The sequence below is a fragment of the Camellia sinensis genome, chromosome 3, assembly GCF_055761805.1.
Source record: "Camellia sinensis isolate YWXY chromosome 3, ASM5576180v1, whole genome shotgun sequence".
NCBI classification, from domain to species: Eukaryota; Viridiplantae; Streptophyta; class Magnoliopsida; order Ericales; family Theaceae; genus Camellia; species Camellia sinensis.
The window spans coordinates 214,617,381-214,633,162 of NC_138963.1; the positions used below are offsets into that span (position 1 = coordinate 214,617,381).

General features: G+C 31.2%; 1 protein-coding gene across 1 annotated transcript; it reads right to left on the reverse strand.

Moving 5' to 3' along the window:
* Window positions 1-7,395: 7,395 nt before the first annotated feature.
* Window positions 7,396-12,212, reverse strand: LOC114288629 (abscisic acid 8'-hydroxylase 1). Its single transcript, XM_028232147.2, has 10 exons — window positions 11,656-12,212; window positions 10,468-10,786; window positions 10,198-10,347; window positions 9,619-9,778; window positions 9,454-9,533; window positions 9,184-9,270; window positions 8,908-8,986; window positions 8,694-8,800; window positions 8,371-8,489; window positions 7,396-7,703 (listed from the first exon to the last, which is right to left on the reverse strand). Exons 1-10 carry the CDS (start codon window positions 11,937-11,939, stop codon window positions 7,586-7,588), a joined length of 1,503 nt encoding a protein of 500 aa, XP_028087948.2. The 5' UTR covers window positions 11,940-12,212; the 3' UTR covers window positions 7,396-7,585.
* Between the last annotated feature and the right edge of the window lie 3,570 nt (window positions 12,213-15,782).

Consider the following 15,782-nt stretch of genomic DNA (forward strand, 5'->3'; position numbering starts at 1 on the left):
GGATGATAGTGGCAATTGGATTTCCAACACTACTACCCTCAAAACCCACATATTGGATCACTTTATTAATTTTTTCCATCAGGAGAAGACTCCTTTACTGAATAACTGGATCAACATTGCTAGAACCAGCTTTACCCTAAAGGAGAACCATAAATTCCTTGCTCCTATTTCCAACTCTAAGGTGTGGAATTCCATTAGAAACATTAAAGCCCTTAAAGCACCTAGGAAGGATGGTCTTCAAGCTGTTTTCTTCCACAAAAACTGGCATATCTTTGGCCCTTCTGTTTGTCACTTCATTACTAACTGTTTTCAGACTAAAACCATCCCCAATGAAGTCAATAAAACTCAAATTGTGCTCATTCCCAAACTGGATAACCCTGAGACCATTAAACAGTTTAGGCCCATTAGTCACTATAGCGTCACTCATAAAACAATCACTAAACTCATTGTCAATAGGCTCAGACCCTTTCTCCCTGGCCTTATTAGCCCTAATCAAAACAGTTTCATACCTAGTCGAACCACCACTGATAATATTAACATTGCCCAAAAGATCATTCATACTTTAAGAAGCAAGGAAGGGAAGATGGGTGGGATGGTTATAAAGATTGACCTTGAAAAGGCTTATGATCGCATTTCTTGGGACTTCATTCTTCATACTTTGAAAGAATTTAAACTTAACACTGATTGGATTACCCTCATCATGAACTGTGTGTCTAATGTTAAATCTACTATTCTTTGGAATGGGGAGTCCTTACCTGGTATTAGTATGGGAAGGGGATTAAGACAAGGAGACCCTCTGTCCCTCTATCTGTTTGTTCTCTGTATGGAAAATCTATCTAACATGATTAGACTTAAAACTGAAAGTGGTTATTGGAAGGGGCTTAAGGCTTCTAATAACCGTCCTCCTATTTTCCATCTATTCTTTGCTGATGATCTAATTCTGTTTGTTTAAGCTAATAGAAGAAATTGTAATTGTATTATGAATGTGCTCTCTGAGTTTTGTGATATGTCTGGACAAAAGATAAACCTTCAAAAATCCAAAATGTTTGTGTCCCCCAACATACCTAGAAGAGAAGCTCTTTCCCTCAGTCACAATTGTGGTATATCCCTCACCAATAATTTGGGAAAATATTTGGGTACCCCTATTCTTCATAGTAGGATCACCAAAACCCACTTAACAGATATTGTTGATAAAATGGCTAGAAGACTCTCAGGTGGAAGGCCAAAACTTTGTCCCTTGCTAGTAGACTTACCCTTGTTAAAACTGTCACCTCTGCAATCCCTAACCGCCTAATGCAAACCATAGAATTACCCAGAAGTGTTTGTGACCATATTGATAAAGTTAACAAATCTTTCCTCTAGGACAGCTCTGAGACCAAGAAAACAGTACATCTTGTGAATTGGCAACAAGTCTGCCAGTCAAAAAAACAGGGTGGTCTTGGCATCAGGAAAGCTAGGGATTAGAACTCTGCTCTTATTTCGAAGTTGGGATGGAAGATAACTAGCAAATCTTCTAAGCTGTGGTGCTAAGTTCTCTAAACTAAGTATCTCATGCATCATTCTCTTTCTAATTGGCCTGACAATAGAAGAGCTTCCCACACTTGGAAGAGTATAATCAGAAATAGAGATTTTGTTGAGGAAAATATAAAATGGACTGTTGAAATTGGTGAAACTATCTCCTTATGGATTGATTGGTGGTGTGCTTCCAAACCACTTTACTACACTAACCAAGGGCCTCATATTGACAACACAACTAAAGTCAGCTCCATAATTGATGATGATGACAATTGGGATCTAACTCCTATTCAAGACCTCATTAATCAACAAGAAAAAGATGTCATCCTCAGTATTCACAGACCTAGGTATGTTACCTATACTGATTCCCTTCACTGGAATGGATCTATTAGTGGTGAGTATTCTACTTCAGTAGCCTACCAAGCTTTAACTGAGCAGGGTCATACTGGTATTGATTGGCAATGGCTTTGGAAACTCAAAATCCCCCAAAAATTCAAAAGTTTTCTCTGGTTAATTATGCATGAAAGGCTGCTAACTAACCACATAAGACTAGTTAGACATATGACTGAGACTGATCTTTGTCCTAGATGCAGAACTAATAGAGAAGACATACATCATTTTCTCAAAAATTGTCCCAAAGCCAAAGCTGTTTGGCTGAATCTCAAAGACCATGTCTGGTGGCAACATAGCAGCAGTTTACCTTTACAGGATTGGATCAAAACTAATATGAGCAGTAAGGCTTATGCTTATAACATTTAGTGGCCCATGGTCTTTGCTACTGCACTCTGGTTGATATGGAAGGATAGGAATAAAGAAGTGTTCGAGAACCAATCCCAACCCCTTTATATTAGTGTCAAATCCATTCTTACTCAACCTATGGAAATTCGGAAAGCCTTCCTTAATATGCTACACTGTAATTTTTCAACACCAAAACTAACTACCTGGTCTTGTCTTTTTGCAGGTAAACTTAAACTCAACACTGATAGCAGCTCCAAGGGAAATCTAGGGCAATCAGGTTATGAAGGACTTTTCTGGGATGAAATGGGCACCTGGGTATGGGGTTATCATGGCTACTTGGGCAATTGCACAAGTCTAGAAGCTGATCTCTCGGATATCTACAGAGGATTGACCATCATTATGCAAAAGGGATTGTCAAACATTAAGATAGAAACATACTCACAAATAATAATGGAGCTGGTACGAGATGGCACTGCAGGGAACTCACCTTACCAAGCAATCATAAAGGATGTCAACTTCGTCAACTGTTCCATTCAAACCACACCTAGGGAGGTCAATCAATGTGCTGATGCTTTGGCCAATACAGGAGTCAATCAACAGGAACATTTAGTGTTTCTGGAAAATCCACCTGATTGTATAATTTCTTTGTTAATTGCTGACATCGTGAATGTCAGTTCTAGAAGAGATTAATCATCCCATGGCTATCTTGTAAACTCTTTTATTTTCTCCTGAATCAAAAAAAAAAAAAAAAAAAAAAAAAAAAAAAAATTGTGATTACAATCATTTTTTTTTTTTGCCAATTATATTCAGTGTGTTTGGTTTAAGTTTTCTGGATTAAGTTTTTTGAAAACTGAGTTTTTTTTTTATTTTCGTGTTTTTTTTTTTGTTTTTAGTGAATATTTTTAAAATTTTATACATTTTTTTTACTTTTTTTTTTATGCACCTTACTTAGATGTATCTAAAAAGTAAAAAATTTGTGAAAAAATATTTTAAAAAATTAATAAATACAAAAAATATAGTGAATTCTTGTTTTTTTTTTTTGTATTTTTGGTATTTAGTAAATTTTTAAAAGATTTTTTTTACATTTTTTTTACTTTTTAGGTGTATTTATGTTAGGTGTGTCTAAAAAGTAAAAAAAATTGCTTAAAATATTCAAAAAATTCAATAAAAACAAAAAAAAACACAAAAAATAAGAAAGTAGAATTTTTTGAAAAATATTTTTGAAAAAATGGAGCCAAGCAAGCTGATTAGTGTGATAAAAGAATCTAATTAAATATTTCAATGTAAAAAGTAAAATGACGAAATTAAAATGTTAATTATTTTTAGACTTCAGCTGCTTGTATAGATTAAACAACTTTAATTGAATAAGTACTCAAATTTCAATACATAACAAATAGTTTTTTAAATTAAAAATTTAGTATTCAATTTTTAATAATTAATTTTCAGTTTTATCAAATAGCACCTAAATTTCTGGCTACATCGATATGTATAAGGTGTAATACACGTGGTGGGTGTAAAAAGAATTACGGTAAAATACAAATACGCCTCTTAAAATTTATTTAAAATACAAATTTCTCTATGTGATTTTGAAAATTACAGATATATCTTTGTCAAAAAAATATTTATGATATCATTAAAAACTGTTAATTGACTTGATAATCTATTAAAAAATTGATCATTTGTGATGCAATTAGAATCTTGAAAGGACGGGACGTAATTTCTAGAATCTCACGGAACAATTTATATTTTAAGTAAATTCGAAGGAGTATATTTATAATTTACTCAAAAATAAAAAAAAATGTGTAATTAAAATTTTCTGAATACATGTGGCAGTTGAACCACGATTCACAACAATCCTATTCAGTGGGCCATGGGGTGGACATGGCCCAACAGATTGCCCAAGAACACCCACGTTTTATTTGGGCGTCAGATTGTAGTTTAGATCCGCATGGATGGCCCAAACAAATGTTCAAAGCACGATTATAATGTAGGCTGGGTTTCAGGACAATACTACAAGCGTGCCAAGTCTGGGCCGCACGATTGTAATGTTTAATAATTTTTGGAGAAATTACAAAAAAAGAAAAAAAAAAATCAGGGTTCGACTATTGTAATAAAATAAATACTTAATTTTTAATTTTATCAATTTAAATTTAAATTTTTGATTTTTTTAAATCTAACTACCAACCTATTTTTGTTAGGTAAAACAGACAAAAAATGAGTATTTTAATCATTAAACCCATTATAAATTTACGTAAAATGTCTAAAATATCATTTTTCGGTGAGTTAATGATTAAAATATTTTTATTTTTTTGGTCGATTTTACTTAAAGTAAATAACATATGGTTTAGATTAAAAACAAATAAAAAGATTAAAATTTAAATTGACAAAATTAAAAATTTGATATTTATTTTGTTATAGAAGTCAGACCCTTTTTTTTTTTTTGTAATATTTTAAATCTCATTATTTTTTCATAAATGTAAATTATGTCTAGAAAGGCTTGAACTCCTAACTTTAAAAAAGGTTCAAGAGTACTAATGCGTTAAAATAACCATACATTTTTTTTTGCAGACGAAAAATAACCATGTATTTTGGGGTTGGGAGTGGGTGCTGTGACAGCACCCATGCTGTCGCACCTCATATGGTTTACTCTGATTATATTTTGATAATGTGAATCATTTATATTATAAGATTTGTTGAGTATATTATTCTTATGAAATATGAAATTAATCGAACAAATATAATTACATGATCAAAACAAATAATAACTCTAAAAAATTATTAAAATCATACTAACCGTTTATTTTTTTAACATAAACGTAGTTTTGTTATAAGTTACAAATGTCTAATTAATTTGAATTTTTTCATGGATGATCTACTCAACAAACCCTACACGATGAACATTTCGAATTATTAAAATAAATTCAAGGCGTGCCTTCACAGGCTCACAACACAGTGCTATGCTTATAAGGCACATCACCAATCTCATTCCCTATATTTTGACTGACTTACCAAAAAAGGAAAAAAAAAAAAAAAAAAAAGCCATATATTTTAAGATAATATCTGGGACGATATTGATGGTTCAAAAAATTTTAATTTTATTTTTGGACTATATCTTGTATTATTGTTTACGTGATATTCCAGTAAATAAGAAACTGTGATAATCAAGTATTTACCTAACAAATGGGAATCGACATGTTCTATTATGTGTTGAGAGAAAGACTACGGTATACATCCCTCAAATGGTGTATACTACATGTACATTATACAAAAAAAAATGATACAATTCCAAAAAATGATACAATTCCATTCTTTCTGAGCCTTAACTAAAAAAAAAAAAATCATAACCAAACACAAAAAAAAGTCATAACTAGATATTTCATAATAATGTTATAACTATAAAAAAAAAAATTATTATAATTATAACTAAAAAATAAAATAACGTAACTAAAAATATATATAATATGAAAATATGTATTGTAAAATTCCCAACAGGTTGAAGCAACCATATAAACAATTTCAAATTGTACTCTGAAACTGCTAAGTAATTACCCTTGACTTATAAGGCTTTATTGATTAATACGCAGAGATCATTATACCACATATTTGCAAAATTTTTAAAGTTCTTTGCTGACTTTTGCTCACCAAGTCTGCCAACATGTTTTATATGGTGTGGTTTGGGAAGTGGGTTGTTTTTTTGATTTTTTAATTTTTTTGGTTATTTTAGTTTGGGCTAAAAAGTTTAGTTTGGGAAGAGTTTTTTGATTTTTTGGCTTTTCTGATTTTTTTTATGAGAGAAGAGTGTAATGATTATGGATTTAATGTGATGTTTTGTTTGTTGTGGCTAAAATAGCCTATTTTGCCTTTTATAGCTAAAATAGTCCCAAACTTATCCAAACCCACTTGCCAAATAGTATAGATATGATATACGATTTTTAGGTAATTTTCGGCAGTGCTTCGATAGTACTCCGGCGATATTTTGGTAATGCACTTTATATTTTTAAAATGTTGATCTACATTCTTAGAAAATAGATCTACAGTTTTCGAGCATAGATCTAGACTTTTTATATCAGAAGTAAGAATTTTAAGAATTTTCTCCTTTGCTTTCAACATAGATTTTTGAATTTTCAATCCTAACAATGGTTACCTTCTCTCTCAAATCATCTCTCACACAATGAGTGTACTTCCTTCTCACTCTAGCTTCTGGTGGTGTTCGATATCCGGCGGCGACAGAGTTGGACAGCAATGACGAAGGCGATGGATTTTTAAGCAGAACTTACTTTTTTGATCATATCTTTGAAAAGATTGGTGATTTTCCCTAACTCATAGTTATTTTTTTGATAGATTTGTTTTTTGTTTTTTGTTTTGTTAGAATGACCCTTTGTGGTCTTATTTGTGTAATCTTGTTATTTATTAATATAATGTTCCCATGTTTTTACAAAAAAAGAGATATGGTTTTTGAATTTTAAATTTGAAAAGTGATTTGTAAACAAAAGGAAAAAAGAAAAAAGGGATTTGCTTAAAAAATTACTTCTAACTTCTCTATGGCGTTTATTTTTCTACAATAAATTCTCCCATATCCAATTTTTTAGCATAACTTTTTTTTTTTAATAAATAATCTGTAAAATTTCAAATTTTGGTCTCTTTTTTCATAATCGCTTGAATTGAGAATGCTAAAAAATAAGCATTTCATAATCACATTCCAGTCTTCTTTGTAATACAGAATACAATATAATCTCAGTTTTTTCTTTTTCTGTTGGCTAAATTACAAATACACTCCATGAAATTTGATTAAAATATAAATTGTCCGTTATAATTTAAAAAATTATAAATAATCTTTTATTTAACAGAATTAATTAAAAAAATAAAATTGCTAACTACTTTCCTATACAGTAATAAAATTACATGAATTATTAATTGAAATATATTTTTGACATCATTAAATATTATTACTTGAATTGATGATTCATTAATAAAATGAACCATTTATTATGAAATTAAAAACTTGAAGGGGTGTAATGTAATTTTCAAAACTATAAGGATCAATCTGTATTTTAAACAAACTTTTTTATAATTTACACTGTTTGATTTTAAATTTATCTTCTTTGTCCTTCGTTTTATCTCACATAAGAAAGAGAACATCAATTTTTCATTCATGGCATCGACTCAGTGCTATTTTTTTTATTTTTATTTTGGGCAAATACACAATATATTGTTTGGACATACACACTTAAATTGATGGGAAGCAGTTGGGAAAACTTGCCACATTATTACAACACTTACAACCCATCAATAGATAGACGAGTTCCTTGATGATAGTACTCATGTCCTATCATCATTTATTTGATTTAGCACCTTCCCTAATAGGAGTAACATGTATAGGGCAACCAGTTTTTAATGTCATAAAAGGTGCCCCTTTCAAAATGCTTGAATCCGAGTCAATCACCTTCCACCTGATCATCAAAATCATATGTTTACCAGTCAATTACTAGTGTATTTTTCCTTTCTTCTTCACATATTCCATGAATTAAACAATGCAAGTATATCAACAGTTGGAGATCGTCTAAAACTTTATTCTGTTTTCAAAATTTTATGAACAATAGTAGTATCTAACACTATAACCCATCCAAACCAAACTAAGTTTTGTATCTCAATCAAGTGGAGTCGGCTAAATGTATTTCTTTTCGTCATTCTACTCCATCAAGGGTTATATATTCAGTTAAATTAAATAAATTTGTATATTTTTTCACCAAAGCAACCCGTGTCAGATTAGATGTATATTTATGAATAAATTTGTATATTCATAAGGGGTGTGATGGGGATTATCACGTGTTGGCTCTCAAATTACCTAACATACAACTCTCTTTTAGATGAGCCTTAAATATGAAGAATTTTAACTTGGTTTTTGAACAATCCCCAATTAACATAAAGAGTTAACATTTTATGCAAATGTAATTACATGAAGATAATTTCCATACATATAGATTGAAAAAAAAGAAGCAAGTTGAAATTAAAAAAACGAAGATTTTGATAATCAGAAATGGCCAACTTAACTAAGTTATCCTAGCATATGTCATTTGCTACATTATATAATGTTTAAGTCAGATAGGTAGAACTCACTTGTAAGTGACCACAAGACGGTGGAGAAAGACTAGCATCATAGCCCTAGCCATATACATCCCCATACATATCCTTTCTCCCTGTCCAAAAGGTATGAAACTGTATGGTTTTGATTCAGCCTGTTTCAAAGGAATAGTGCCACCATGTCAATATCCTTTGATTACAACACGGAAATATGGAGTCCCAACTCCAAAATATTATTCCAATCCAATTGTTATTTCCCAACTTCAATATCCTTTGATTATCATATATATATAGTCTCCCAGTTTCTGGTTCAAATTTGATAATGAAAACACTAACAACATTTACATGAAAACACTTACATCAAACCTGGAAGGAATGAACTTGTTGGGGTCTTTATACACTGCAGGATCATAGTGTATTGATTTTGCATCAACATTAACTTTCCATCCTTTCTTGATTGTATATCCTATAATAAAATTAAAAATTGAGAAAATGAAGTTTGAACTCCAGGGACAACTAAGGTACAGTAGATTTTATCATGCGAGTTTAATTAATGGGTGTTTAAAAACAAACCATGAATCTCACAGTCCTGCACTACTAATCTTGGGTACCATTGTACTATAGATGCCATCCTTAATGATTCTTTAACAACCTGTTTATAAGCATTTTCATTAATTAATTAGTTCACAACAATTTTTGCATATAATCTCAACTTCAAATGAATTTACTAAACATGTTATTGAGTCTACTCTGTGTACACAAATAGTGATCAGTTGACCCGCACCAGAAAGTGACACTAAACTCCAGTCACCATACCAAACATATCTCAAACTCATTAGGTTTTGATACCTTTGAAGCATAAGGCATGTCATTAAGATTGTCTAGCGTTTGGAATGACTCAGGCAAAAAATTTTCTACCAGGGAAAGTTGCTCAGCCTGTTCAATAGACAAGCCAACATTTATTCAATATTAGAAAGAAAACAATAAACTAGCATCTCTATGTCAGTGCAGTGTGAATAAAAATGGAAGATCAGGTAATAGTAATTTCTTAAAATAAATGTACATACATGAATGAGGGGGTGATCCGTGATTACATAAATCTATCTTTGTTGCACTTACCTTAAGTGTGTTGATGATCTCTTGGTTTTCACCCAAGAACTTGACCATCCATGCAATTGCACTAGCAGTTGTGTCCTGACCTGTATGGATACAATATTTCTTGTCATAAGCAAATAACAAGAAAGACAGCTAATTAAGAAATGTAAAAATGCATTCATATTTGACCTGCAATAATCATGGTTAAGATGTTGTCCTTAATCTGTGCATCAGTTAGTGACGGGGTTTCTGTGAGAAGGTGTTGGAGAAAATCTTCATGATGAGCTCCTGAGCCGCTTCTTCTTTCACTAAATATTTTCTCTACTCTGGCCATGATTCTTTGTCTTGCCTGATTCATCATTTTCAAAACAAATGGACTCTCAAGTTATCACCCAAATTGTATTGCTGATATCATCACATCACCAAGCACAAAAATATCCGCCATTAAAATGAAAGAAACATGTGCAGGAAATAATAGTATACGGATCAGATAAATTATTAAGCATGACATGAGAAATATACTAAAAATTACGATCTTAATGACCCTAATGACACTATGACCATCAACCTAGCATGAAACATGAGAGACTAATTTATATAATCATCATCATGACATCTGTAGAAATTAATTTTACGAATATTGCAATACGGAAACTCAAACTAGCCAAACTAATTTAGTTATTGTAAGTCCTATTTAGTTTTTAGTTGAGGAATTAATAACTGTCATTAGGTAGGAAGTTCATGAATGAGTTGATGAGCTTTACTTGCCTGGAAGCCTTTATAGTATCTAGTCCAAGGTAGCATGATGGGCAACGCTGGCAACGCTTTCCAAACAGTAGCAATATCCTTTTGCATCATCTCCACCTCATCCTCTCTCTCTAAACTCATCATGCTCTTCAACATCGTCTTCAAGATAATCTGCACCAATTAAAATCCAAAATCAAAAACACTTTAGCTTCACAAAATGGAATCAAAATCATAACACTTTGTTGAAAGAAAAAAAAAAGAAATCATTTTTTGATTAATTGTACAATCAACCTTTACTACTTCATCATGTATAATCACGGTGCCCTTATGCTCCCAGCTACCAAGTGCATCTAAAACCAGTTTATCAAACTGTTTGATAAACAGCAATACAGAACTTGTAGAGAAAAAGTAGGCAAGATGGTTGCGGATCAGCTTGTGTTGTTTAGGGGCACTGAACACGCTTTCTTGTCCCATTATCTTTGCCATTGACTTAATTAATGTCTTTGGAAATCTTCCTGAATCATTGTTTAGGATTGCCTTAGCTGATTCAGTGCTCGAAAGAAAAACATGGGTCTGTCCTAATACATTGGTTTTGAAGCAGATTCCATACCTGTTTAAAAGCAAAATCAGTAGTATCTCTTTTTCATGGTAAGTTTATATTTATATTTTGTGGTATTGTAATTTGCTTCTAATATCATTTTGTGTCAATTTGGTACACCATAGTTCCGATTGTATCAATTTTATCTTTCAATTTTTAAAATTGTGTCAATATAGTCCAATCGATAACATTCATTACAAAATTATGCAGAAATTAAGGGCAAAATAGTTCATTGCTATGTTACCCAGAACGTGGAACAAGAATAGAAACATGGTATGCACATGCTCTTAAATTCGGTACGATATTTAAGGCATCTCTTGAGTAATTTCCTTTCAACCATTAAACATTTAATAAAATGTATATTTTTTTTCAAATTATTCATGTGTCAATACAATTCTAAAATCATTATAACTCATTTTTTTATGGTTTATTCAGTCAAAACTTCACTCACTATAATTTTTTGTCATAATATTTGATTTTTTTTTTCCCCACAGCTAAGAAACCTTTGACAGCAATGATTCATTCACACAATTTTTGGCTGAATGAGACTCTTACAATTAAGAAACCAGACTTTTACTAGTAATTTAGAAAGAAAAAAAAAAAAAAAAAAGAGAAAAATAAGTGAAATGGGAATAAAATATAAGTTTGAGAAAAAATTGTGCGAATCAATTATTAATTATTAAATAAAAACTTTACTAAAAGTATTGTTTTGAAACGGATTTTTGGTAACTGGTCCATTCCATAAAAAATGTATAATTACAAATTAGATGAGAACCACTCAATCATTTGAAGAGAGTGAATGAATTAAAATTTGCTCCGTATCTGAGTAAAATTATTACAACATAAAAAGGGAAAAAAAAGAAAACGAAGATTAACATTACCTAAGTCTGCGAACCCTAACAAAGTCATGGACGCCATTGCTGCTCTTGACAGCTTTCATCAACTGTAAGGTTTCTCCGATGAATGGTAATCCTCGATTACCTGGAGGAACTCGGAGCTTCGAATCAGAAGCATCATTATGACTGGACCATAATAAGAGCTTCGCTATTCGAAAAATCAACCATATCAAGCTTGCATAGATCACTGTGTCTAAGCAACTACTCAGCCAAGAAGAAGAAGAAGAAGAAGAAGAAGAAGAAGCATGAATCAGAGTCATCTGCGGCATATATCGTTATCGCTATTCCTTCTGGATTGGACTGAATGCGGTTGAGTAGACAACTCTGATTGATTCTCATATATAAATCAATCATAAACTTCCTCTGTGTTTTTTTGGCCTCTTCTATTGGAGAATCTTCCATTTCTTTGCAACAGAAGAGGACGAGCATCTGGAAAAGGGATCTTCGATTTCTTCTCGATTGTGACCCCTTATTTATTTATAGTTGGGCTTCTTCGGGTTCGCCGGCGACTGCGAATTTTGCTTTCATAATTGAAATTGTTTCATTAAAAAAATTACTTCTTACTATTAATAGTTATAATATTTTTATTTTATCATATTTAAAAAAAATAATTATAAATTCGTAACAAATTAACGTAATAAAAAATATTATAATTAAATTATAAATTATTATAATATCAATTATAAAATTTTAAATATTTTATTATATTGATTTATAACGAAATTACGTGATTATTTGGCACACAAGTTATTTTAGCACATTATCCTATTTAGGTTACAATCATCTTATTTAAGTCATATCATTTCTCTACCATATCATATCACTTCAAATCTAACCCATATTTTACGATTTTTTGTATACTAATCTAGCACTTCCCAAACAACTTATAAAATTTTATAATAATGTTATGTTAATTTATAATAGAATGCTTACGAGTCCGGATTCTCGGCCACCCTCTCCTATGGCCCTTCTTGCGGTGCCCTAAAACGACGTCGTTTTGGAGCCAAATTTCAATTAGAAAAAAAAAAGACAGAATAAGAGCAACCTAGAGAGGAGAAGAAGAAAGAAAGGAGAAGAAAGTAGAGAAAGAGAAGAGAAGGAGGAATAGAAGAGGAAGAAGAAGAAGAAGATGCTAGAGATGGCTTTCGCCAGCCTAGTGGGAAGCCGCAATCTGGCCACATCAGAGAAAGAAAAAGAGAAGGGGTAGAAGAAGAGGAGAGGAGGAGGATCGAAACTTTTTTTCCCTTTAACAATAGAATTCACAGATTTACCTAAATCTAGTACCAATTTCCGACCCCGTACCCTCTTATTGCGAAACCCTAGACATTGACCCGCTTTCGCTGTCGGAGGGAGAGATTTTGGTGTGTGGTGGTTGCGGGTGAAGTGTTTGATAACAAAGACATCTTCATGTACAGGTTTGTCCCATTCTCTCTCTCTCTCTCTTCTTTTGAATTTCAAAACCCTATTTTATGTTTCCATTCACTGTGTTTGGATGTGGAGAAAACCAAGTCAAATGAAAGGGAAAATTTGTGGTAAATGTTTCTTATTTTGGTCTCTAAATATTGAGAAACTCAAAAAAAAATAAAAATAAATAAAATTGATTGGACCCAAGAGAGTTTGCTCTCAATATGGGAAATTCAAATCCAAAATTTTAATTTGATCTATTATCATTACATTTTCTCTACAACCAAATAGGATTGATTTTTTTGTTCTCTTACAAAATTTTCATCTTTGTTTTTGGGGTTATTCAAATTTGTATGATTTGCAGAGGGGACACTCCATTAGTGAAGAGTGCAGACAACAACAGATAGAGATAGATGAAGCCAATGAGAAGAATTGGAAGATCTCTGTTTTCTGTGAGAGCCTTGAGGATTGATCAGAAGAAACCCAACAAATCCTCCTCTCCAAAGAAGATCCCTTCATTCTCTATCTTTTCTTTCTTTCTTTCTTTCTTTCTTTCTTTTGTTTTTGTTTTTTTTAGGCCCCAAAACGACGTCATTTTGGGACGTCGTAGGAAGGGCCGCTGGAGAGGACAGCCAAGGATCCGGACTCTATATGTATGTTTTCTCATAAATCAATTATAAACATCCTATCCGATGTGTTTTGGCCTCTTCGAGTCTGGATCCTCTATCATTGTTTCCTGCAATAGTTTCTGCTATGGTATCAAAACGACGTCATTTTGCTAATTTTTTTGCCCCTGCTTTTCCTTTCCCCTCTTTTCTTTTCTCTCTCATTGCTGAACTTTTAGCGCTATTCAAAAATCCGTTCAAACCAGTAATTCGGACAGAAACAGACCGAATTGTACGGTTTGGTTCGATTCTATTAAGAATTGGTTCAATTTCGGTTTAAGAAATATGAGAACCGTAAAAACGGTTTGATTAATGAATTTTATGAAAAAACCACGATTCGAACCGAACCGAACCGAACATAATTTTAAAAAATATATATATAATATCAAATTTTATTTTTATTAATTGATTTTTTGTAATTTTAATGATATATAGATATGTAATGTTGAGTAATGCCTTAATATTATTAATTTTTATCATGAGTTAAATGTAATTAGTTTAAATAATTATTTTACTAATATTAGCAATTTATTCTTATAAATAAAAATTTTTGAAACCGTGAACCAAACCGAAACGGAACCATTATTTTGTAAACATAAATTTCAGAACATAAACCTTACACTTTGGATCATTTACCATGTGTATTATCAAGAAATCAAGACAAAATGACATACCTGAATCCATTGATGAACGGTTAAACGGAATCGTGATTATCAATGAACTCTTTGTTATTGATTATGTTATTGCCTTCTAATCCTTTCCCCTTTGGTGCCTTATGTTTCTCCTTGAGAGGATTTAGGAAAAATGGCAGTGTTCTTATTTCCACCTGGGAAGGAATAGGGACCATAACCTTTTAAAGGTTGTAATTGGTTTTCAAAACTGAAAGGTTGTGGAAGTTCAAAAGGAATGAAAACCAACTTCAACCATTATTGGTTTTAATTTCTATTTATTGGTTTTCAAAACTGAAAGGTTGTGGAAGTTCAAAAGGAATGAAAACCAACTTTAACCAATATGTTTTAATTTCTATTTCTGCCCCTCATAGAAATAGAAATTATACAACTAGTATCTACACATTAGGTCCATAACACATATACCCTTAAGCCTATTAACTAAATTGAATCACTTAAATTGTAAGCTTCTTATAAATGATAACACCACATTTAATTATGTGGTCCCATTGAGACATTATCTAACATATTTCAGTTTGGTTCTAATTCGATTTTACAACTGTAATGATCTAATCTAATTCTCAAAATTATAAAATCATTAAAATCAATTCGTTTCTTGAATTTTGTCAAAATCGAGCTAATCCGAATGGTGTACACCCGGATGAACTTTACTCAAAAAAAATTTGACCGTTGCTAGACCTCCTCTGGACGTTGAATTCTATGGTTTTTTTTTTTGTAAGGAAGGTCGTCTGCAAGCTCACTCAACTTTAAGCCACCAAAGTCAATGCTCTTGGCCACAAATATTACTAAAGATGTCGAATTTTTGAAAATTATAGTTAAGCTTTATATAATCTTATCATTTTTTGTTTTTTTTTGTTTTTTTTTAAAAAAAAGCCTCACCTATTAAAAAAGAAGGTCTAAAATTATTATTTAAAATTATAATCATATTATACAAATTAATATTTTTTTACTAATTGAAATAAATCTATGATATGAGTAATAATATACAAACTAATAACTTTCATAAATGTTCTTAGTCTTTGTTTTAGCATCTTTCCTACAAATTATATAATATTTTTCTCTATAATATTATTGTAATGAATTTCATTTCAAGTTTTAGAATTTTATTACTTCATGATCAATCAATAAAAAAATACTTATAATAATTATTAGTTCGTACAGTATTTTTTTTAAAAAAAAATATGTTGATACGTGTAACAATAGAAAATATTACATTTTTTTTTTCAATGTTTTGGGATTGATGAGAAGATTGATAACTTAATGATCAATCAATAAAAAAATATTTATAATAATTAATTATTAGTTTGTATAGTATTTCTAAAAATATATATATATATATATATATATATATATG

Bases quoted from the DNA above. Each gene is read 5' to 3' on its own strand.
- LOC114288629 (XM_028232147.2), bottom strand. From the start codon at position 11,939: ATGCCGCAGATGACTCTGATTCATGCTTCTTCTTCTTCTTCTTCTTCT. The intron at 9,534-9,618 runs GTCAAATATGAA...GTATCCATACAG, and splicing joins CTTAACCATGATTATTGCAG to GTCAGGACACAACTGCTAGT. The intron at 7,704-8,370 runs GTGAGTTCTACC...TTTGATGATCAG, and splicing joins CGTCTTGTGGTCACTTACAA to GTGGAAGGTGATTGACTCGG.